The 25,006-nt window shown below is 45.0% G+C and overlaps 1 protein-coding gene across 1 annotated transcript; it reads left to right on the top strand.

Moving 5' to 3' along the window:
• The first annotated feature begins 10,626 nt into the window (after positions 1-10,626).
• Positions 10,627-13,700, top strand: CER1 (cerberus 1, DAN family BMP antagonist). The gene is made up of 2 exons (XM_019517569.1): positions 10,627-11,663; positions 13,322-13,700. The coding sequence occupies exons 1-2, from the start codon at positions 11,133-11,135 to the stop codon at positions 13,613-13,615; spliced, it is 825 nt and encodes a 274-aa protein (XP_019373114.1). The 5' UTR covers positions 10,627-11,132; the 3' UTR covers positions 13,616-13,700.
• The last annotated feature ends 11,306 nt before the right edge of the window (positions 13,701-25,006 follow it).

The raw sequence follows: 25,006 nt of genomic DNA on the forward strand, positions 1-25,006 counted from the left end.
GTGTGTGTGTGTGTGTGTGTGTGTGTGTGTGTGTGTGTGTTACTTTGGTTAGTCTATAGGGGAAATCTTCCCTGCCTTCTACATATCTCTTAAAATGTCAGATTAGCGACCTCAAAGAGGGCATGTTGTACATGAGAGTTTCTCTAACCTTTTCCCAATTTCTTACATATTTCCTGGACCATCATGGCTACAACAACACTCCAAGCCTACTACAGATTAATTATTATAATGGAGCCATAGTGGTATATATGTGACTTTTCTGTTTTTTCTAAAAGCTAGCAAAAAAATAAAGAGAAAGCACACATGGCTTTCTTTGAGAAGTATGATAATTGGGGAATATAATGGCACAATTCACTGGCTTTGAGGTCTTTTAAATTGCTTTTTTAAAAAGCTGTGTCTGGATAGAAATTTAAAGAATTGCTCATGTAATGATGATGCCATTTACCTTAAAAGAAGGCAAGTAATTCAAAGACTGGGTAAGAATTACTTTTAGACATCAACTGGCAGTGTTTCTTAATTACTCAATTTGTGACCATAATGACTGTGCAAAGTATGATGCGAATAACTAACAAAGCTTACCTTTGCATTGTACTTGTCATCTGTAGATTTGACAGCATTTTACAAAGATGAGGAAGCATTAATGTGGTGATTGTTTCAAAATAAGTGGTATACCCAAACCAAACTGCTGTCCTGAAGCCAAAGTAAAACTCAGTTTGATGATAGTACTTATTTAATAAGATTTAACATCCAAAACGAAGTGAACATACTCACTACCCAAATACTGAAGGGTAATTAAGCAGGAAAAATGTAATTTTATGCACATTACTAGATTGCATTTTGTAGGACCATGAGAATTTCTTTACTAGAATGTAACTGTAGTATCATCAGTCCAATATCCCTTGCATATAAGTATTTTATATAGTTAATGCCACAAGGACTGGATGTGCAATTTTTAAAATTCTTTTAATGACCAAATGTTTATTCAAAGATATGTCTTGCCTCTGTTCAGAGAGGATTTGAGGGAACCAAGGAGCCTGCCTGTGGTTCTTTAAACAGGTAATTGTATCTGACAAAGTAGGTTGTCACCTATGAAAGCTCATGCCTCTCTGAACCAATGAGTCTCTAAGGCATCACCTTGCCCTGCCCTCTGCCATTAGCAAGGAAAATACGCTGCAAAATGCACCATGACTTAGTGGATAAAGTGCTAACCCGAGACTCAAGAAATCATGGTTTTTTCTCAGTGCTGTCACTTGCTGGGTGACCATAGGCAAATCACTTCCTTTCTCCCCTTTTTGCTGCTTGGCTTTTTTATACTGTAAGAACTTCAGGGTTGGGAGTGTCTCTTGTTATGCATCTTTACAGGGCCTGACACTGCAGCCTCACAGTTGGTTGGGACCCCTAGGTGCTACTGTAGTATAAAGCAGGGGTTGTCAACTGGGGGTACTTGAGAAGGCCCTAGGACAGGGGTGGGCAAAATATGGCCTGCGGGCTGGATGCAGCCCGTAAGGCCATTCCATCTGGCCTGCAGGGTCTCTAAAAAATTTAGAAAATTAATATTGATCAATCCTTGGTTCCTGTCAAAAATGACAGGACCCAGGGACAGTAGGCACCAGGGGCAGTAGAACCCAGGGGAAGGCCTGAAGAGCTCCCGCAACAGCAGGGCCTGCCTGGCCTTGCCCCCCAGCCAGAAGGCTGGGGCTTCTGGCCTGGGACCATATGACTGCACCATGCCAGAACCTCAGGTAAGGGGGGCGGGGGGGAGGAGGACCGCAGGCAGGGAAGGAGCCCAGGGAAAAGCTGAGCCTGGAGAAAAGCGGCCCCTCCCCTGCTCTGTGGCCGGTGCCCCATGCTGCAGCTACTTGCAGGCTGCGTGAGGCTGCCTGTGCCTGCTCAGGACAGCCCCACGTGGGCTGTGAGTGCCTGTAGCATGTGGTGCTGGCCATGGGGTGGGGGAGGGGAAGCTTTTTCCTGTACTCAGCACCAGCTCATTATCTGCTGGTAAGCATGGGATCGGGGCTACATGCTGCCCCCCGCCTGTACTGCAGGGCTGGGGGGCACTGGGAGTGAGCAGGAGTGTGGGGCCCACACCAAAATCCCAGGGCCAGTGCCGGCAGGGCCCAAAGCAAGGCGGCAGGAGTACAGGGTCCCAGCTGGCTCTCCCCTCTGCCTGCTGGTGCAGCCCAGCCCAGCTCCACAGACCCCTGCCAGCCTGCGCCTCACTCTGGGCCCCACCGGTGCTGGCCCTGGGACATTGGTCCCAAGACATTGTAACCATGGTGACCAGGGGGCTGGGTACCTGTCAAGGTGCGGGGCTACCCATGCAGCCCTGACAGCTTGCCAAAACTGGATAAGCGGCCCTCCACCCGAAATAATTGCTCGCCTCTGCCCTAGGAGGTATGCGTGGGCAGGCAGGGATGGAGCGCTGCCACGCACAATCCTGCGATGCTGCTGCCTGTCCAGCCAGCCATTGGGGGTGGGCAGGGGAAGCATCCACATGGCAGCTGTCTCCACTCCACATCCAGCTGCATGCCATGCCCCTCCCCCCCTGCCTGGCAGCTGGGGGTACACTGCTCCACATCCGGCAGCCTGGGGGTACAATGACCGAAAAAGGGTGAAAACCCCATGTATAAATAATGCACAACAAAATAACCTGGTGCACAGCATGCACACTATACTCTGCTTTTGTTCATTCCCACTTTCTTTGCTCAGGACTACAGGTGCCTTCTTACTGTATACTGAACCCTGGTTAACCTAAGTTAAGTGCAAACATCCACACAGAGCCACACCCATACTATCATGCACTTGCTATTCTGGAATTCACCTGTGTATATGTGTCTTAGGTCTTCTCCATTGGTCCTGTGTGCTGATGTGCTCTAGGATTTTTTCTTGTTTTAATTGCTTGTCTTTTGCGGGTAACTGTGAGAAGGATGTTGGAGGACTATCATTTATACACATACCTTTTTGTTCTACAATGCACCAGAGATTTTCTGTTTCAGAGCAGACTCAGTTAATCAAGTCTGTTCCTCATGCAAGCTGATGTGAACTGTGCTGTGCTGCATGCAGTTGTGTAAGTGGTGAAATGTGTGCCAGAGTGCAGAAAATGGCAGCAGTGCACTTTTGAACTAACACACCTTCTATGTGTTTTAGTTTAAAAGCACATCACTGCCATTTTCTCAGCGCTGATGTACATTTCACTGCTTATACAACTGTAAGTGACGCAGTGCCAGGCACTTTTCAAAGGCACTGTGACGCTTGCATATGTAAAAACGCCCTCAGTGCTCCAGGGATTTTGCCCATGTCCTCACTACAATGTGGCCAGGTTTCACTCAAGATTAAAGTAAATCTTGGGCTTTAACCTGCAACCATGGCCACGTAAACTAACTTCAAACAGATTCCTTTCTTCCCTCTAGACACTAAATGAAGCTGGGCTAAAACATGGCTAAGAACCTGGAGTAACTGTGCAACAAAGATGCACCCATAAATACGATACTGATCCACCTCCAGGGATGGATTAACACATGGGCCACAGGGCCCCTGCCAACCAGGAGCCCCCTGGGATGGCAGGGGCAGCACAGCCACCCCAGGGGGCATTCTGGCTGTGGGCATCTGGGGAGGGCAGCGCGTGCCTCCTTCCCTCTGGCTGGATCAGGGCCAGGACCAGGGGCTAGGGGTGGATGTGGGGCTCCCTGCAGACAGCAGCAGCTTCATGGGTGGGCCTACCCCCACTCATGCTCCCTACTGTCTGCAGGTAGCTGCAGGGATAGGACAGGACAGCCCCATCCCACCCTGGCTGGACCAACAGAAGGCCTGGCAGAGGGGTGGACGGGCAGCCATGGGTAGAGCTTGTACCCCACAAGCTGGCCCCCACCCCGGTCCATCCCACGCTGCTGGGGGACCTCGGCTCTGGCTGCATGACACCTGCCAAGTAGAGGGGCTGGGCTTGGGCTGGGGCCACCTTCACTTCAGCAGCACTCACACCCCCTGGCTCACCCTAGACAAACTGCAGAGGCCAGGTTGGCCCAGCTGCACTGTTCTGTTTCATTTTGTTGAAACTGTTTAGCTGTTTCTACACTGTTTCAACGTTTTGCTCATAGGCTATAATGGGGAATCATGAAAATGTCTATAACTTTGTAATTTCTTGCCTGATTTGGATGAAAATTGCAGGGATGGTAGCCCCTCTGAGGGCATGAAGCCTGCCATGTTTCAAGGAGATAGGTGCAGAGGTTTCTGGGAAACTGCATCTCAAACCGTTCAATGCAAAACTCTTATCATTTGCTGACAGCCACAGCATGCTGTCATCCTGCATGCAGATCTGGGCCCTCCCCCCGGGAGGGCTGTGGGGCTGTGCCAGACTCTTCCTGGGGGGCATGGGCCCCCGGATCTGCATGCGGGATGACAGGATGCTGCCACTGCCGGCTGGGGCCAGCACCAGCACTGGGTTCTTCCCAGTGCAGCCCACACCGAGTGCCAGGAAGAACCCAGTGCTGGTACTGGCCCCACCCAGCAGTGGCAGCCTGCTGTCATCCTACGTGCAGATCTGGGGGCCTGCGACCTGCCAGAGGACTCTAGGGCTGTGCTGGACTCCTCCTAGGGGGCGCGGAACCCTGGATCTGCATGTGAGATGACAGCAGGCTGCCGCTGCTGGCTGGGGCCAGTGCCAGCACCAGGTTCTTCCTGGCACTTGGTGTGGACTGCACCGGGAAGAACCCAGTGCTGGTGCTGGCCTCAGCCAGCAGCAACAGCATGCTGTCATCCTGTGTGCAGTTCCAGGGGCCTGTGCCCCCCTGGAAGAGTCCAGCACTGTCCCACAGCTCTCCTGCGGGGTACAGGCCCCCAGATCTGCACACGGGATGGCAGCATGCTGCTGCTGCCAGGTGGGACCAGTGGTAGCACCAGCCTTCCCTACACTTGGCATGGGCTGTGCCAACTGCCAATCCCAGCCAGCAGCACTAGCCTCCTGTCATCCTGCATGCAGATCCAGTGGCCTGTGCCCCCCAGGAGGAGTCTGGCACAGCTCCGCAGCCCTCCCTTGGGGTGCGGGCCCCCGGATCTGTGCATGGGGCTTCAGTAAGTTGCTGCTGCTGGCTGGGGAAATAGCCTACAGCCACTGCCATCACCAGGTGGCAGTGGCAGCCAGCTGTCATCCTGCATCATCTGGGGGCCTGCACCCCCAGGAAGAGCTGAGGGAAGTGATCAGAGAGCTGGGGAAAGATCAGGGAGCTGGGGAATCCAACTGAGTATTGGGGGAATGTTTAGGGACCTGAACATTTCCCCAGCTCCCAGTTTGATTCCTCAGCCCCGTTTGATTCCCCAGCTCTCTGATCATTTTCCCAGCGGTTTTTGGGGGGGATCAGGCCCCCAGATCTGCATGCTGGGTTTCAGCAGGCTGCAGCTGCAGTTTAAGTGGCAGCCTGCTGAAACTCCGTGTGCAGTTTGGAGGCCCGTGCTGGGAAGAGCTGGGGAAATGATCAGTGAGCTGGAGGAAGTGATCAGAGAGCTGGGAAATTTAACAGCGTGTCAATATCAGAGCAGGGTTACACTTATCAGAGCTAAGTGTCAATATCAGAGCAGTCATAGATTTCATAGATAGATTTCTAGGCTCAGAAGGGATCGATTAGATCATCAAGTCCAACCCCCTGCTCTGGGCAGGAAAGTGTGCTGGGGCAAGTAACCCCAGCCAGGTGCTTGTCTAATCTCCTTTTGAATACCTCTAAGGTAGGGGAAAGCACCACTTCCCTTGGAAGCCCATTCCATATTTTGGCAACCCTCACCGTAATGAATTTCTTCCTGATGTCTAATTTAAATCTACTCTCCTTCAGTTTATGGCCATTGTTTCTAGTAACCCCGAGGGGCGCCCTGGTAAACAGAGTATCCCCTACCCCCTGCTGACCCCCACGATGAGTTTGTAGACAGCCACGAGATCACCTCTCAGCTTTCTCTTGTGGAGGCTGAAGAAAGTCAGGTCCCTCAATCTGTCTTCATAGGATCTTATCCGCAGGCCCTCAACCATACGAGTAGCCCTCCTCTGACCCCTTTCCAGGTTATCCACAACCCTCTTGAAGTGCGGCACCCAAAACTGGATGCAATACTCCAGCTGCAGCCTCACCAATGCTGCATAGAGGGGAAATATCACCTCCCTAGACCTGTTTGTGATGCACCTACTGATGCAGGAAAGAGTACAGTTAGCTTTACTTATTACCTCATCATATTGGTGACTCATGTTCATTTTTGTGTTGACTATGACTCCGAAATCCCTTTCCACTGCTGTGCTACTTAGAATGGTACTTCCCAGTCTATAGTTGTATTGCTGATTCTTTCTCCCCAGGGGCAGCACTTTGCACTTATCTTTGTTAAACTGCATCCTATTCTGATCCGCCCACTATCTAAATCCACCTGAATCCGCTCCCAACCCTCTATTGTGTTTACTATGCCCCATAGTTTGGTGTCATCTGAGAATTGGGACAGAGTGCTTTCTACACCCTCATCCAAATCACTGATGAAGATATTGAACAGTACTGGTCCAAGGACAGAGCCTTGGGGGACACCACTGCTCACATCTCTCCAGGTAAAAACTGACCCATCCACCACCACTCTCTGGGTGCGTTCCATAAGCCAGTTTTCCACCCACCTGACTGTGAAAAAATGCACATCACAGCTACTTAGTTTACTTGTAAGAACTGGGTGTGACACTGTGTTGAAAGCCTTTTTAAAATCCAAGTAAAAAACATCTACCTCTACTCCTGTATCTAAGCACTTTGTGACCTGGTCATTAAAAGAGACTGGGTTAGTCAGGCAGAATCTGCCTGCTATAAACCAATTCTGGCTGCCCCTTAACATTGTATTACCTGCTGGCCCCCCACAGATGTGATCCTTTATGATTTTTCCTAAAGTCTTGCCAAGAATAGAGGTGAGGCTAACCGGCTTATAATTACCCAGGTCCTCTTTCCTCCCCTTCTTGAAAACAGGGACCACACTGGCCCTTTTCCAGTCTTCTGGGACCTGTCCTGAGTGCCAAGAGTGCTGAAACAGTTGCACCAGTGGTTTTGCTATGACACCAGCCAATTCCTTTAGTACCCTTGGCTGAAGATCATCAGATCCTGCCAACTTAAATATGTCCAACCCCTCCGAGTGCCCCTTCACCAGGTCAGTGCTAACTGCTGGTGGATTGTTATCTCTCTCACGCCAGACTGAAGTATCATTGGGAGGTGTGATTGTATCTGTGTCGAGGAACACAGATGCAAAGGAATCATTTAAGAGCTCAGCTTTGTCCATCCTATCTGTTATGACCTGCCTTAGCCCATCCTGCAGCAGTCCTGTGTTATCCTGTGCCGCCTTCTTGCTCCCTATGTAATTAAAGAAGGACTTTCTGTTACCTTTAATCTTTGTTGCCAGCCTGAGTTCTGTTTCTGCTTTGGCCTTCCTTACTGCTTCCCTGCAAGCACGAGCCAAGCAGGTATACTCCTCCTTGGTGGCTGCCCCCCCGCTTCTACCGCCTGTAAGCCTCTCTTTTCCCTATAGGCTTTCCTGGATTTCCCTGCTCAGCCAAGAGGGTTTCTTGGTTCTTTTGCATCCCTTTATGTATACTGGGATGGTACCCCTCTGTGCCTGCAGGATCAGTCCCTTGAGGAACTCCCACCCTTCCTGGACTCCCAACTCACTAATGTCCCACTCTAACTAATCTCCTGAGCTCATTGAAGTTGGCCTTCCAGAAGTCTAGCACTTCTGTCCTACTAGTTATCTTTCCCACCTTTCACCGGGTAGTGAATCCTATCAACAGGTGGTCACTGTCTCCTAGGTTACTTTGTACCTGCAGATCCCCCACAAAGTCCTCCCCTATGGTAAGCATCAAGTTGAGTAAGGCATTTCCCTTAGTGGGACTGCATACCTCCTGTGTTAGGTGCAGGTCCTGTACGCAAGTTAGGAACTTATGTGAACAGGCAGACCTGTCCGGCTGCTCCTCCCAGCAGATGTCTGGGTAGTTAAGATCACCCATAAAAATCGGGTCCCTTGAGTGTACTGCCTTTGAGAGCTGTCTTGAGAATTCTAGATCTAACTCCTCCTCCTGGTGTGGGGGTCTGTAGTAGACCCCCATTACCAAGTCCCTTTCACCTCTACCCCCATGTAATCTGACCCATAGGACTTTGATCTGCCCTTCTTCTGTCCCCATTTTTATTACAGAAGATTTATAATGTTCAGTCCTTCCCCCCTCTACCCCCTCCCTCCTCTTAGTCCCTGTTTAGCTGCAAGCCAAGCAAGCCCAGCTTCGAAACTCGAAAATCTTCAAAACTTTCGAAACATTTTGAGTGCCCTCATTTTGTTTTGAAGCTATTTCAATGCTTACTAGCACCACAACCGAAAGAGACTTGGGGGTCTTGAATGACCACAAAATTAACATGAGCTGGCAAAGCAAACCAAACTCTGGCATACATCCACTGATGCATCTCAAGCAAAACCAGGGATGTCATCCTCCTGCTTTACTTGGCCTTAGTGAGGCGGCAGCTGGAGTATACTACATCCAGTTTTGGGCCCCCCACTTAAGGAGGGACATGAATAAACTTGAGAGTCCAAAGGAGAGCCACCCACATGATCAAAGGCCAAGAGAGCAAGACTTATGAGGAGAGGCTCAGGGGCACGGGACTCTTCAGCCTGGTGAACAGAAAGCATAGGGGGGACATGGTGGCAGCCTATAAATATATAAAGGGGGTGCACCAGGATCTGGAAGAACAGTTATTTACCATGGCTCCCCAAGTGATAACAAAGTCTAATGGCCACAAACTTTTGGAAGGCCAATTTAGACTGGAGAAAAGGAAAAACTTCTTTACAGTCTTGAGTGTCCAGGGTGTGGAACAGACTTTCCCCCGAGAGGCAGTGCAAACACCTATTCTGGACTAATTCAAAAGGTATTTGGATGCTAATCTTGCTGGGATCACTTGACCCCAGTAGTTGCGAGGTCCCTTCCAGCCCCTAATGTCTATGAAATCAATGTGTATGAAGCCTTTGTTTCATTTCGATGTTGCTGTTTCAAGCTCGAAATGTCTCAAAACAGCTTCAAAATGAAACACCTGGTGAAATTTCACACAGCCCTAATGGTCAGCCCCCAGGTTACAAGGTTACTTAATTGCAGAAACTTCATTTTAGGAGAATAATGGTCTTTTATCACCTTCATATTAACAAAGGCAGGGCTTTACCTTTCCTCACATGCTTATTAATAACATTCTCTAGACTGGCATTTACCTTGCAGTAGGTAAAAGCTAAACCAAAGCAATTTAGCTCTGTTTCATTCAGGAGTAAGCAGCTCCTGTTCATCTGTAATCATGGACTAAGAGAGTCAACACAAGAAGTTACCGCACAGCAGCTAAGACATGACTTTCATAGCATCTGATGAAGTAGACTATTGCCTACGAAAATTCCTACCTCGGTGAATTACTTAGTCTACTAGGTACCACCCTACCCTACCCTACCCTTTGCTAGGCACATTAATAATTCCCACTACCTTGCTATGTCCTTCTGTCCCTATTGAGTGCATGGGTGCAAGTATTCTTTTGTTCCTTAATAAATAGGGGTCAGGGACTTGCCATACCTTAGAGGTACCACAGAAACTGTTCCTGTGTCTTCACTTATTCCTTAGTGGCTGCATCTACATGTGCAATTAATATGAAGTGATAAACTCTGGAGCAGTTTGCTCCAGGGCATACACTGCTCCAGAGTACACTGCTTCTGGGCATACCTTCTACACGTGTGCCTAGGACAGCAGCACTTTGAGCCAGTGGAGCAGCTCCAGGCTGCCAGCAGACTCAGGGGGGTCAGCCCTGGGCTCCAGGTGGTGGAATCAGCCAGTGGAGGGGCTGGCCAGGGTACGAGAGTGCTGAAAGTGTGAAGCCATATGGCTGACTCCCCCTCCCTTATCCCCCCCCAGCCCCCCTGCCTGCTGCCAGCCTGGGGCTGCTCCATCCCAGCTTAAAGTGCTGCTGTCCCGGTCACCATCCACGTGTGTTGCAGCACAGTAAATGTCTCCACTGTAAGACAGTACTGCCCCTGACAGTACTATCTTATGGTGGAGTTAATAAATTTACTGTGCCCTAATATCAACGCTCATGTAGATGGTGACACTACTGCAGAGCTAATTAGTCAACTCCACAGTAAATCACACATGTAGATGCACCCAGTGAAAGGTAAATCTTTGGCAGCTTATGCTTACATGAAACAGGGCTAATCGCTCCAGTTTCACTTTAGGTTATTCTGGGGCAGTTGTGGGTATATAGTTTCATAGCTGTCACGGACTGGAAGGTATTCATAACAATTGTTTGCGTCCACAGTTAAAAACATGACTGGAGGCTTACAGCACCTCAGCAGCCCCATGCTGTCTGTTCATGTAGCCAATCTGATGTTGGGAACCTCAGGTTTTGGGTGTTCAGCTTTCTATACCTAGGGCTTATTTATTATGGGGATTTTTGGGTGTGTGTAGCTACATAGATGTGGCTACACCACTGCAAGCCTACCATGTAGATGTGCTGTACAGTGAGTTCTGCTACTCTAGTGCAGGTAACTCCTACCCTGAACCCAAAAACTGAAGGATCCAAATTACAGGTCAATTCTGAAAAATGTCAAAATGTCTTTCTTTGTGGCTTGTGGTAATAGTTTATTACCCCCTCTTTCTTCTGTTCTAATGAAATATTGTGCCCCATTTTGATTCTGCCTTAGTGGTCTGGAAGGTGAGAAAAAACAAGTAAAGGGCATGTTGAGTGAGCTAATATGCATCTAGGCATTTCCCCTTAACTCCTAGACCGCAGCTAAACCTCTTACCCAAATATTTCTTTTAACAGATTCCCTTCCCCGACATACATTCCTACTGGGTCCCATGCCCTACAGGGGATCAGATTTGAGATAGAAGCTTTCAATGAGCATACCCAGGAATAAAGCAGGGCTGAATTAACACAATTCTCCTATCATAATTATAATCTAAAGCAAATGAGTTTAGTTACACCAGGATTCCCTCCTGTCCCTTCCCTCCATACACACACACGCAGAGCAGCTGTAGTATTGCTTAGGTCTCCTGTATAAAGCCAGCATATTGCATTTATTGAAACCAAAGGACACATAAGGGTAAAAGGGCACACTTAAGTAGGATCAGCATGTTTCTGTTTCTGCTGCTGCTCCAGCTGCTGGTGATCTCATGTTTTGGAGCAACAGAAGAGGGAGGACAGCAGCCAAGACAAAAGAGGGGAAGAATTCAGCACCTTTTCTACCTAGATAAAACTCTGCTAGAAAGAGAGGTCCCTAGGGAGTTGCTAAGGGAAGATCATACAGACTCTGAAGGAAGCCAAGCAGGGCCTAGCTTGTATGTAGCAGCCCTTGAGCATGCTGCAGAAAACAAGAAGCCAGGAGAGAAAAAATTGTCCAGATTCATGCTTCCTTTCATAGAGCTCCAGACAACCCAAAGCTCACCTGCACGAAAAGAGGCTCTTCATTCTGATAGTCTGAGAAACTTTTCACCTCCTCACTCATCCCGCGAGAGGGAAGCTGAGTCTTCTTACAGGAAGGATGCCAAGAAATTCTGGGACCATTTCACACTACAAAAAAATTCAGCCTCTGAAGAGGTTGTCTTGCCAATCAAGACCGATGAGATGCACCAGGAAACCTGCTGGACTCTGCCTTTTTCACAGGTAAGTACAAGTCCTAGGAGAGGGGCCCATCACTAATGAATATTTGTTCCTTTCATTTTCATGTGTCATCTGTAATCACTAACTAAAGGCAATACAAGTTGATTGCACTTGCTAAGCAACAAAGGCACATTGGAATAACCAATATTACTGAAAAAGACCTGTTTGGCTTTTAGGTCATTGAGACAAATTGTCTGATCACAGAGCTGAGTGCCAATGAAATCAAGATACAATGAGCAGAAGGGGTTCTCTTTTTTGTCTGTTACCAAAGACAAATCATATTTCCCAATTTAGCCCTACCACAGGGAGAACAGTCATCTGGCCTCATCAATTATTCATGCATCAGTCTCAGTACAATTGTTCAGGAGCTAGGTTGTTTTATTTTCTTATGGATAAACTTAGCTTCTTCATGTGTTAAATTAAATCAAGGAATAAGTCTTTGTCTATACTAGGTTCATGTCCAAGAACACTGACAAAATGCTTGAAGTGTGGATGCAGCTCCACCATCAAAGCTGATCTTTTACCACCTCTAAGGGAAACAAACTATATAGATAAAGGTGGAGTTTTGCTGGTATAATGGCCACCAGAGCTATGTCCACCAGGGATCACTGTTTTTTCATACCCCCTCATTAGGTGACCTTCATGCTAGCAGTAGTGTGAAAGATATATGTGGCCTAGAAAGTTATACTGCTTAAACTATACCGTAGCATACTATAAACTCTAAGTGTGGTTGAATTTATAAGCAGCATAAAGTGCTTTTGTTACTGTTTTTTCAGACCAACAGACCACAATCAGTGATCATAATTTCTTGCAAATGACCAGGCATTCTTATAACCAAATTTTTAATTGAAAAAGTTATAAAGGCATTTGGGCCTCTGTGATCTGTAGACTAACTGCAGATTACTTCATCTGGCATAGCCCACTATCAGCAGTCCACAGACCATATTGTGGAAACTACTAAGTTATCCCAATATATTTGTAGTTTACACTAAATTGGGAAGCAATCCTGTTATAAGGCACCCTTATTTATGCTTGTGTAACTGCACCTACACCAGGGTACATAATGGTATAACTACGGGTATGTTGGAAAGAAATTGCACCCCTAACCAACATCATACCTTCAACTGTAAATCAATCTTTAATTTACCAATGTAATCCAGCACTGGGGTCAGAGGGTTCAAACACAAAGGCACATTGAACTGAGATCATTTAATATTCTGGTAATCCATTTATGTAGACAAAATTGCAAGCTAGCTCACTGTGACAAAAGCTTAAACATTCTAAATAGCAAATGACATTTCTTTGTGTGCAATATGTAAAACAAAGACACAGCCAATTAAAACTTTGCAAAGCAAAATAAAACTTCCTTTCCTGGCTAATACAAAGATTTAAAAAAATAGCCTTACAAGGTCTGAAGTCTATTCTTTTTCTGTCTGAATTCTGTTACAAGTTAAAATAAAAATGATGTCTGGAATGCTATAGTAACTAACAGTACCAACTGAAAACAACAGGAGTTGTATAAATCTAAAACCAGTCCTGCAGACTTTGCATACTCATATTTTCCAGAAAGTCCATGAGGGTTTTGAATGTACAAAGTATGGAGGAGTTGAGTTGACCATATTTAAAAAGCCAATGTAACTGCAGCCTGTTTTCTATTTCAGGGTATTGTGCATGAGAACTGTGAAAAGGTGGTGGTCCAGAATAACCTTTGCTTTGGAAAGTGTAATTCCTTTCATGTCCCTGGGCCAGAAGATCGTCTTTACACCTTTTGTTCCCACTGTTTGCCTGCTAAATTCAACTTAAAACGTTTGGAGCTGAACTGTACCAAGTCTGTCCCCATTGTGAAGGTGGTCGTGATTGTGGAGGAATGCAAATGTGAGATTCAGAAGACTAATGGTCCTGAAATAGGTCCTTTACATTCAGACTTGCATGCAAATGTGTATGGACACAATTAATCTGCTGAAAGGCACCTTTAAACTCCATGATCATTTGTAAATAATAATAATAAATAACCCTGAGATTTTTGTCAAACACATTCAACCAACAGCGTGAAAATATAGATTTTTCTCTCTCAAATGCTCCTTTATCATAGGTATAACATTGCCTGAAATATATCAGATGTTTCCATTTGTGTCTTGAGAGAGAGGGAGGATGAGTGTGCAGAGTGGGAATAAGTGATTAAACCAGGGTAATTCATAAAAAACAAACAAACCTGTCCTTTCTACCACTGGTTTAGTTTAACTGGTGTTAGTACTGCAGGGGGTCTGTGTGCCTTTACTTTAAAGTATATTCCCTTTAGATAACTGGGATGAGCTACCCCAACAAAATAACTTTTTCCATGGATATTAGTGTATCTATAGTACGGAAGTTGCCAGTATTGGTCTAATGGCATGTCTCAATTGGCAAACCTTTTCTTTAAGTAGGCAAAGCTTTAGACTCTAGTTTGTGTTTACATCCAGCTAGCTCATCATGGATCTCTTTTGCCATGTAAAATAGTATAAGACACAATATATGGGTAACTTTTATCTTGCATGGCTATTCAAGGTTAGCCTTATAGCTATGTTCTGGGTTTGATCTTGATTAGTTACCTTGAGATAGAAATGAGGGTGCCTTATCGCCACTGTGATTTACATGGACATGGTGATTTTGAGTTAGGTATCTTACTGTAGAGATGTGCTTTTTTTCAATGAAGGCAAAACCTTGGTCCATTCAACAGGGTACTTGAAAACTAAATATTTTTGTTTAAACTGAATTTTCATTGAAAAAATAGCTTTTCAATCAAAACCAAACATTTTGCAGAAATATTTATTTAGTTTGACGTTTTTGAAAACTTTTTATGAAAGACAAGTTTAATAAGAGATCATTTTCTTCAGATTTTTGGAGAGTTGTTATAGCTTGATATCAGGGATTATAGGTATATGCCATTTATACCTATAAATAGATCAGGATAACTCTAGAACTAAATCTTTTCAATATCGGATAAGCTTGACTGATCTCTGCCTGTACACCTCTGGCACTTAGTTCCGCTTCTGGGTTCTCTCCTTTCTCTTTTTGTTTCTTGCAGTCATGGCTAACAGCTAACAGTTCCTTTAGTTTCAGGAACCCATAGACTTTATCCAAATTCTAACCCCTTCCCAGGCCTGGATTAACTCTTTTGTGGGCCCTAGGCAAACAAACACGTGGACCCTGAGCTGGTTGAGACCCCCCTCCCCACCCCAATGCTGCTGCCCATGAGGAGAGGGGCTTGGATCAGCTGCCACAACAGCTAGGCCAGCAGAGAGAAGGGAAGGAGAAGGGAAGGGAGGTGGATAGGGCCATTTGTGCCACCACCATGGAAAGAAGAACTGGGCCCCCACTTGCAGCTCAGGGCCCTAGGTATGTGCCTGGTTTGCCTATGTGTTAATCCTGCCCTGCCCCTTCCTGGACTTTATTATTCCCAAACGTTTAGGCCTTTGACCCCCCCTGTTGCCTTAAAAGTTCATTATTGAGTGATCTGAACTAGAAATCAGAACTAAGTTAACCAGTCCCCAAATGTGTATGAACTCATTTAACCTGATAAAAGGCAACTCCATGGCCATCTGCAAGGGGAACTCCCCCCAGTGTTCAAAATATTCGGGGGCTGAACCCCCCATAAGCTCCCTGATAAGAGATGAGCCTCCCATAAGAGACAAGAGCCCATGGCCTGCCCCACACCTTTCTATGAACCTCAGGCACTAGCAGCAGCTCTTTCTGACTTCAAGCTACCACCACCACAGACCCCAATGAGAGTTGGAGTGTAATTTGAACCTTGCCTGCCTCTAATATTTTAGTCAAACACATTCAAACCAAGTGTGAAAATATATATTATTGTCTCTCAAATGCTTCTTTATTACGGGTATAATATTGCCTGAAATGTTACTGAAATATTTATCACAGTATGGGTGAACTTAATTTATTTACACACACATTGTAGCAATGTTGCGTTTTACATATTACCTTTAAAATAAATCAATGCCACACTTTAGGAATGCAGTCATTTTTCAAAGGGCATTTACTGAACATTGTGCTTGACTGACAGCTCAGTTTCTGATCCTGCATCTAAGCCATAGCAGTAATTTGCTGTACATAATTCATAAATAGGGACCTACCTAAATCACAGTGAGACGAAAGGGGTTTCATGGCCAGCTCACAATGCACAGAGCAGATTTTGCAGCAGCCCCACCCCTTGGCACTGATTGGCAGAGAGGCCCCAGGGTGTGAGGAAGAGTGAGGGAGCAGCCACCATCTTTGTGCTGCCCCTCCCCTCAGCACTGATTGGTGGAGAAACCCACCAGGTGGGATGAGGAAACAGCTGCCATCTTGTCTGCTGCTCTTCATGTTGCTCTGCCAGCCAGTATCTTTCCCTCCCAGCAGTAAGGACTGCTAGCTACCACTGGGAAGACTGGACTTTATTTTTATTAAGGTTTTGGGTGGTTTTTTGGTTTAGCAGATTTTGTGGACAATCCTGGATTTTGAGATGTCCGTGGAATCCACAAAACTGCAAATGAAGTAGGTCCCTATTCATAAAGCATTAGTATACAATTATGCTTCTGAATACATAAATTATTTTTAAAGAGGCAGCTTACACAGTAGCAATTAACAAGTAAGCAGGGCCTGCAACTCTTACCACCTCCTCTTTTACACCAGTATAGTGTATAAATGGCATTGAGCCAATCATGAATAGGCTGCGTGTACCATAGATAGCAATCCCTAGAGTTTAAATGGTTCATTATCCCTGTATTAGAAAGTGTTGCATCTAATACATTTTTTATTTAATACTTCACTTCTGAGCTTCATAATGTGACTACCAACTTTGCTAAGGGATAACCTCACTGGGGCAGGCTGTCAAAAGTCTCTTACTATCTGTGGTTCTCTCCAAAGCTTCATCTGTGAGCTTTAATAGGCTTGGGTTATGATAGAAGAAATGCTTTCCTACAGCATGAAATAATATAGGCTCTGTGCTTTGCTTTGTCTGTTTCCATGTAGCTTTCTCTATAGAATGTTGTGTGAGTGCCCAATTCTAAATTCTGTCATTGGCCCTGCTTCCCTGTAATACAGTACTGAACTTTATGTGACAGTAACATAGTTAACTTCTCTGCACACTTTGAACTCCCTGTGCTCATTTATAACAAAGCCTAAGAGGAAAACATTCTCTCAAAATTCACAGCACTAGTATTCCCAAACATGCCCCCCCCCCCATTCTGTTAAACCAAAATCTGGAAGAAAAAAGAGCTACCAAACCACTGGCAGCATGTGGCCAACTTTCACAATGTTACTGTGACTTGCAAAAACATGTTTTTCTTAAAGCCCCAGTTCCTGAATTATGCAATTGGCTGGGAATTTTATTTTAAATAAAAAGGCCTCATGGCTGTAGAGAAAAGCATGAAGGCACCAGAAAGGCTCAAAACCAGGAGGCAAATAAAGAAAACCTCAACATGATTCTTTTAGTCTCTTGCTTTTTAAGCCAAACTCATGAGTTGGGGGTGGGAGTTGAATGGGAGAGGGGGAAGAAAGAGACATGAAATTATTCTTGAGGTCTTAGTGTAACACCTGAGGCTGGTTTTGCTGAGGATTTGCTTTCTTCTTGGGCCCTAGAGTAAAATCTTGTGAGTGAAGAGGTGCCATTGAAGTCAGGGGTCATTTTCATGTAGGGACTTTTCAGGATTGGGTCTATAGTGTGAATTTGCACCATTTGCACCATTTGGTTGCAAAGAGGTAATGACAGCTGTAGTAATTGCTAATTAGATTAGTGCTGTAGTTTTTTGGATGAATGTTTAATTAACCCAGCAATGATCAGTTGCATGTAATTAGCACTGTAATCTGCAACAGCAAGAATGTGTTAATTGGATCAGATTTCAGAGTCCTGCAAAACTCCATATTAGGAGCAAGTTGTACCCAGATATTAACAGGAATTTGCTCTGTGGGCATCTCTACATTATAAACTCCTGACAGATAGCTCTAATGGTCAGGAATGTGAAGAAATATTCTCCCTCACCAACATAGCTGTACCAACAGAAGACTCTAGTGCAGATGCATCTGTAGCAGCAAAACAATAGGGTACTTTTATATTGTAGCTCACTTTGCTTTTGAGTGGTGGTTTTACTATGCTGATAGTTTTGCCAGTGCAAGTACATCTACACAAGGAAAGGAGAGCCTTTTTTGCTAGCGTACTACACAGGTGTTCATGTGCCAGTAAAGTATCTGTACTGCAGACTTAATCAGTGAAAGAGGATTGTAATATATAGCCTCTGAAGACTGCAGTATAGTTGCATTTGATCCTTTCAGAGGATCCCCCCCCCCCTTTTTTTTTTTTACTTTGATGCAATACAACTAGAAAATAAATAACTGAAACAACTGCTGGTTAATCTAATCGCCTCCATAAACTGTATCTTACAGAGGGACTATTTTCTTAATTGAGAATTTTAATTATATTAAACAATTAATTAAGTCAAACACAGCTGTATAGTTCTGTACCTCAATTCTCCCTAGGTATAAAGGGCAGTAAGATCTCTAACACCTATCTGGTATTTTGTGCTGTACTTGGCATATCTATACGTGCACCCCACTATGCAGTTGGTCCTGCACAGTCATTTAGTACTTGCTTCTGCACTGCACTGTCCTAGTGGTGTATGGGTAATTTCTGAACCTACTGATGAGTAGTGGCAGTATCATGGTTCGTGCCCACTGATGCTACATTGCCGAGCATCTCCTATAGATGCGCGCACTCAGTACTTTGTCCAGAACAAAGTAAAATTTTACATAAGGAAGAATTTCTTTGCTGTCCGAGCCCCCAGGGTCTGGAACAGCCTGCCATCAGAGGTGGTTGAAGCACCTACATTGAACACCTTCAAGAGTAAATTGGATGCTTATCTTGCTGGGATCCTATGACCCCAGCTGACTTCCTGCCCTTCGGGCGGGGGGCTGGACTCGATGATCTTCTGAGGTCCCTTCCAGCCCTAATGTCTATGAATCTATGAAAGAGTTATGATCGGTTGATATCACAGCCACTTTTATCCTAGTTTCACAAAGGAAGGAAATTGGGTGTGGGGAACAGGACTGTAACAGGACTAATGGTAGAATAATGAAAGCAAAGGACAGCACAGGTTTACATGTGAACACAAAATCATTGTCACATATAGGTTTTGCTGCACAATTTTGGTTCAGTTAAAACTGGCATCAACATGACAAGCATTGTTATCTTCAGAATGATTACAGCAGCAGGGATTAGAGCTCCATTACTGCACATACAAAGTAAGAGACAATTCTGTAGCAAACACCTTGCAAGCCAAGCTAATGACAAGATAAAGCAGGTTGAGACAAAATATGAGTCAGCACCTATATGAATCTCTAAGCACCATGCCCTAGCCGTCAGTTATCTTAAACTCACACCCTCTTGAGCACTTTAAACATGCTTCAAAATTGTTGGGTCTGCAAAGGCTCAGCTGTCCTTAATTACAGACCAACTGTCAATGCCTCTCTGAGTTGCCTTTGAGTCCTTGGCAGGGAATTAACCTGGCAAACTGAGGCTATTGGCTGGCCTGGCTTAGCCACCCCTAGTGACTCCACTAGACCAAAGGGGAACAGCAGAGCTTCAGGGCACCCTCCAAGAGGCAGCTGATGAGCTGCATGCTCTGTTATAGGAGGATTTCTCTTCTTTCCTTCACCCACTTGCATAGATATGGGACCAGGGAAAGGAAGAAGAGATCAAGCTAGCTCCTTTCTTTGATTCACCTCCAGATTCTCCATTGTTAAATCATCATCCATATGTCAGTCTGTGACATCATATGCCATAGTGACTGACAGGTCTTCAGAGCAACAAAGAAGTCAAGCTCCATTTCTAACACATAACATCAGTATAGCAGGGCTTCATACATCAAGAATTTACATACTGAATGTGGCCGGTGGTATCAGGAAGAATTTGTCCCCTGATTTGTAGTTACTGATTATCAAGTATGGATGTTAAAGAGGTTTGCAGAGAAACCTGGGATGTGGTTAGTGGGCTGTGGTGTCACAAACGGGAGAAACAGTAATTCTGAATTTCACACAGAGTGTAAGAATGTAGATCCAGGAAGAGGAGTCTGGTGTTCTGTAAAGGCAGCTGATTGCTCTGTCCAGACAATGCCTGTGCACAGTCCCTTCTGCACATGGATTGCAGAGCATGATGGGGCACAAAATTAATACTGGAACACATCCTCCTGAAGCAGGGGAGTTGTAAGCAGCAAGAATCATGAGAGTCATAGTGCAAACTTCTCTTTTCCATGTGCTCTCCATAAGAGAGCATCAGCTGCTACTGCACATGGCAGGGTTTTAGCATGCTGATTTAATATTTACAGAGTGCCAATAAAAATTTTATGATGACAGCTGGTGGCTCCTGTGGTAATTTAGAAACAACAACAACACAACACAGACATTAGGAAACTCCAAGAAGCGTTCTACACTGTTGTGCACTGTTCAGGAGCCAAAGGAATAGAGCTGTTTCTGCTTTGCAGGCTTTCCGTTTATATTGCAAAATACTTTGATGGCCTAATTCATGCTGTATGTTGCATACTTCCAAATGAGCAGGGAACATATTTAAGTAAGGCCAATATTATTTTTAGGTATGCTAATCTAAAAAGAGACTTAGTAAGAAATAGTATTGTGAGGTTCTAGATCTTTCTGTTTTCTCTCAGTGGCTCCATGTCAAATCCACTTACTTTTTAAGTCCAAACCTTGAGGGTTTCCTAACTCTGATCCCTGGAAACTCAGTTTTGAAATGGAAAGTCAAGCAGGCTCATGCATTACCACCAAATATTACACAATGAGAACCAAGGGTGCAAATACAATAATTCTACTGGAAGATAAACTGACCTTACTGGCCATGTCTACAGGAGATGCCTACTCTGCAGTAGCTCATTACTACTGTGCAATAGTGTCACATGGAACAAACCATGATGCAACACTACTGTGCATTAGTAATAAGCTGCTGCACAGTGTCACCAGGAAGCCACGTGGGGACACTACCACGCAGTGACTGGCACAGTCATTTAGTACTTGGGTATACAAGTACTAAATGACTGCGCAGTAACAACTGCACAATCAGTGTCTCATGTAGACACGGCCACTATGTATTAAAAGTGGAGCAGATACATGATGCATGGGGCCTACTACATAGTCAGTTACTCAAATACAAGGGTGAAGTTACTCCTTGAAAAAATGAGAAACTGACCAGGTGAAAGGTGGTGTTTGCCTACTCCCCTAGTCAGTTTTATCCCAGGGTAGCTGTTTGCTTAATGCAAACTAGCTCTTCTTTCATGTAGTGGCTAGGCACAGTTATAGGACCTGTTGCAGGCAGCTAACTTGTGCCAGCCCCTTTGGAGTAAATTTGACTTGGAGTATAATCTGGGGTAAATTACTGTGTACCGATTGTGTTGTGTGTCCACACCTTTAGCTGCAGTTCTGCTAATATGTAAGCTTGAACAGACTAGATCTGCAGAACAAGGAAGTTTGGGAGAGTGAGCAGTAAAGTGAACAAGCCATTTTATGTAGAGATTTTTAGAGTAAAACAGTAGTTCAACAGGCAGTTCAGCATTAGCTAAAGAAAAGGCTTTAGTATAAGTGTGCGTGTGCATGCATGTGTGTGCATATTCTCACTAACTTTGGATGGTCTTTTCCTTGGCAGGGCAACCTTCTTCTGTTTGCCTAACACTCCCTCTCTTTAATGTGTTTTTCCTTTATATTTCCCAAGTTCTCTCTTTTTTTTAAACTTTGTTATCCTTGAGTCATTTTGCATGTTCGTTTTTCTCTTCATGTCAATAAATTGGTCCCACACACCTTCAGCCATGCCTTGTCCACACAAAAAGAGACTTACATATTAGCCCCTTGTTATGGGGCTATTTTTATGCCCATTTTCACACTTGTATCCAGCAGCTATTCAGCCAGTGTTGTTCAGTAAATCAAATCCTTTTCACTGCTGCCTGCTCTCCAGGAAATGCATAGGTTGCTCTTTTTGGTATAGATCTAGTCTACTGTTATTGAGACCTGTTATATTCACTCATCTGAACTCTCCCAAATGCCAAGTAGGAATACTGCCAGCCTATAGTAGGTTAACCATGAGCACTATAAAAATCCCAAATAATGTGACAGATGAACCTCAATAAATCAAGATGAATGGTCATCTTTATCCTTCTATTAAGTTTGGGTGAAAGCTTAAAATCTCTCTGAATTCTGTCACCATTATCTCTCAGATATTCTTTTTGGCACATACATGGCAACAATCATGATAAAGTATTAGGAGGTGTTTTAGTAATGTTAAGGAGGAAATTACTGTAGAAGAGATGAACATTGCATTACTCTTCAGGCTGCCCATTTCACCCATTATTATGTGGGAAGAAAGCTGGACGGCAAAAGTCAGACCAATTTAGAATGGGAATCATGCCACTCAAACAGATGGGATGATTCTAGATAGCCAAAAGATCATGTATATGCATCAGCGAAGGGTGCTCAAGGCATGATTCCCAGCTGGGAATCTGAAACTGCTGTCCATTATCAAGCTGCCTGTGGCAATTAGCCATTGCTAATCCCCAAACAACTTTTAAAAATAAAAATTGTTCCCACAGATATACAATAGAATTCTTTGAGCCTGGTGAATCAAACATGCTGGCCTAGAACTGAGAGTGAGGCACTTGCTGCACCTTCAGAGCTACCATCTCACTGTTAAATTACCAAAGGGGACATTACCAGGGTGACAGGAGAGAGATGGACATAGCTTACTGACTGGTGGATGTGTACAAATTTTCAGTATTATCACTAAATATTGGGCCAAAAGAAGCTTCAGTTTAGGATTTCAGTGAGGATGTATTAAACACAGAGGATTAAGCAGTAGAATCCAAAAGAAAGATGTCTCCCTAGTTTTTCTGCTTCTCTTGTTGCCTCCCATTTCTGTGAATAAGGCTCATTTCAAAGTGATCACAGAGGTGACAATATAGAGCTGGCTCACTCATATATTCCCAATGTGCATGCAACGTTGATTTTATTGTTTACGTAACATTATTTTACTCCTGTTTGCAGTCCAGGACTGATATAGCTGTGGAAGAACAAGCTCCATTCTATTCCACCTCAGCACCAGGAAATTGTCAGCTCAGTCTGTATTACCACACTATTCTTATTATGAACAGGTCTAGATGCCTTTTGGACTTCTGCATCAACTCCAAACCACTGACTTCAGTTAAGCCGGCAGTCTCTGATTGTAAGCTTCTGAGGGAAGGATGCATTTACTACCTGTTTGTAATAAGACCTGTGCATATACTGATTATGTTACACTAGTAACAACCACTCACAATAATAATCACAAGCTTGTTTTCCAGATCAATTGTGCAGCTGTAGCAATTAAAGAATTCATCTTTTGGTCTGTAAACTGAACAAACAATGTGGGAACTAGGGAGAGGATGTGGGTAGAAACAACAATTCACCAGTGTGTGAACTGAGGTTGAAATAGATGGTAGCACTTCTAGAGTAAGCTGTCTCCCACAAAAGCACGCAACATCCTAGCTCCTAGCTCACTGTGCAATATCTTTTGTGTTGAAAGGCCAAAGCTGGTAACTATTCAGCTGTTTGTTCAGATTTTTTTCTCACCTTAAGCCCTGATTTTATCTATCTATAACCTCTGTAAAGTGACTGACAGATGGAGGTGTACAGCTTAAGAACTAAATAACTCAATTAATGATTGTCTGTGGACAAACTAGTTTTTCTTCTTCAAGGAGAAACAGGGTAATTGTAGGCAGGGGCATCCAGGAAAGAGGACATTTCCTGACAGCATGTAGGTGGCATATACCAATTTAGCATGCTTTGTTGAGTCCCATGTAGGAGTGGTGATGTCTCCTGTGATTTAAAAAAAAAATCTCACCGCATTTGGTGTTTTCCTTAAGGCCCTAGCTCCTGGCAGTTACCAGTAATTCCATCAGCTTTAATTGAGAAGCTTTTAGCTCTTGCAAGGGCCCATAAAACCTTGACATGTCCACAGGACTCTGCTAGAACGGGTCTGGGGCCAATGAAAGTTTTTAAAAAAGCACCCAAGGCATGTTATTTGCAAAATCTGTCTCAGGATGTTTTGAGAGAGGGGGGAACTTGACTCCTCAGGTTGGCAAGGTTGTGACTAGCAGTGCCGTTAGCAGCATGGGAGATTTGGAGATTGTCATAGGCAGGAGGAATCTGTGGGTGGCATTCACTAGTCACTAGTGCACTTCTACCCCACTTTGATTCCTGCTCCAGCTGAAGTTTAAAACCAACTGCCTGGCAGCGGCACTTCTAGTCACAGTGCTGAGGAAGCCAATTGACTTTGTGGCTCATTATCATCTACCTGACCTCTTCTAAACTCTGTTCCACAGGTGTTAACAATCTTCTCTCCTTTTTAATGGTCTTGATGTTCCACAAGTCAAGCTAGCCTTTATTTTGCCATTCTGCTGCTTCTAGTAACGAAGTTCCTATTTCAGAGTCCTGCAGATGGTTTATCACTCATTCCACTGAAGTTCTATTTGCTTTTTGCTTCAATCTTAAACTAATACAGCCCCAGGCCCCAAGAGTACTAGCAAAGCTTCTAGCTTAGTTTTAACTGGAGAAAAATGTGTGTCGTGTTGCAGGTGATGATGGCCCCTGACCCCTGCACCCTTGCTTTTCAAGGGGTCAAAGGTTCTCAACCTTTTTGGACTTGAGCAGTATGCTACACATTTCCCTACGATGACGTAGCACATTGCTACAGCGCTCTACAGTGTGCTACGGTAATGTAGATCTACACCTGATTGGCAGCTACATTGCCGCAGTGGCATGCTCCCGTTTTACTAGGCTGCTATGGCTATGTAGCTGCCGCATCTAACCATACGCCATGTTCATGGCACAGCACAGGTCATTACTGCATAGTATTTTAGTACTTCCAAAAGGAAATACTAAAGCATGGCACCATATGGTCATGCCTAAATGCACCTGAGGTGCCCAAATGAGACTGAAGGTTCCTCCAAACCTGCCAGTACACCACTTCAGCTCATTTTTTGACTGCAGAAAAAACAGAGCCATACAGCTGGAGCAAGCGACACAGGGCGCCCGTGCTGGGCAGCGGGGCTTTAGTGCGATGGGGAACGCTAGTGGAAATCCCTCAGCTTCCGCTGTGAAGGGCATGGAGGGGCCCACCTAACAGCACGGTCTTGAAAGACTCTCAGTCCAGCCCAGCTGAGAGACACCCACCCAGGGGCTAACCCAAATGCTCCCCGCCTGCCCCGCGCAGCACGCCACCGCCCCGCGCCCCACCCCGCCCCACTGGCGGGCGGACGAGACCGGAACGCGCCTGGCGCGCGCCCCCC

This window comes from Gavialis gangeticus, unplaced genomic scaffold (genome assembly GCF_001723915.1).
Source record: "Gavialis gangeticus isolate Ggan-Ray unplaced genomic scaffold, GavGan_comp1, whole genome shotgun sequence".
NCBI lineage: Eukaryota > Metazoa > Chordata > Crocodylia > Gavialidae > Gavialis > Gavialis gangeticus.

Coding starts and splice junctions, on each gene's coding strand:
- CER1 (XM_019517569.1), top strand. CDS start 11,133: ATGTTTCTGTTTCTGCTGCTGCTCCAGCTGCTGGTGATCTCATGTTTT. Junction 11,664..13,321: donor GGACTCTGCCTTTTTCACAG/GTAAGTACAAGT, acceptor TTTCTATTTCAG/GGTATTGTGCATGAGAACTG.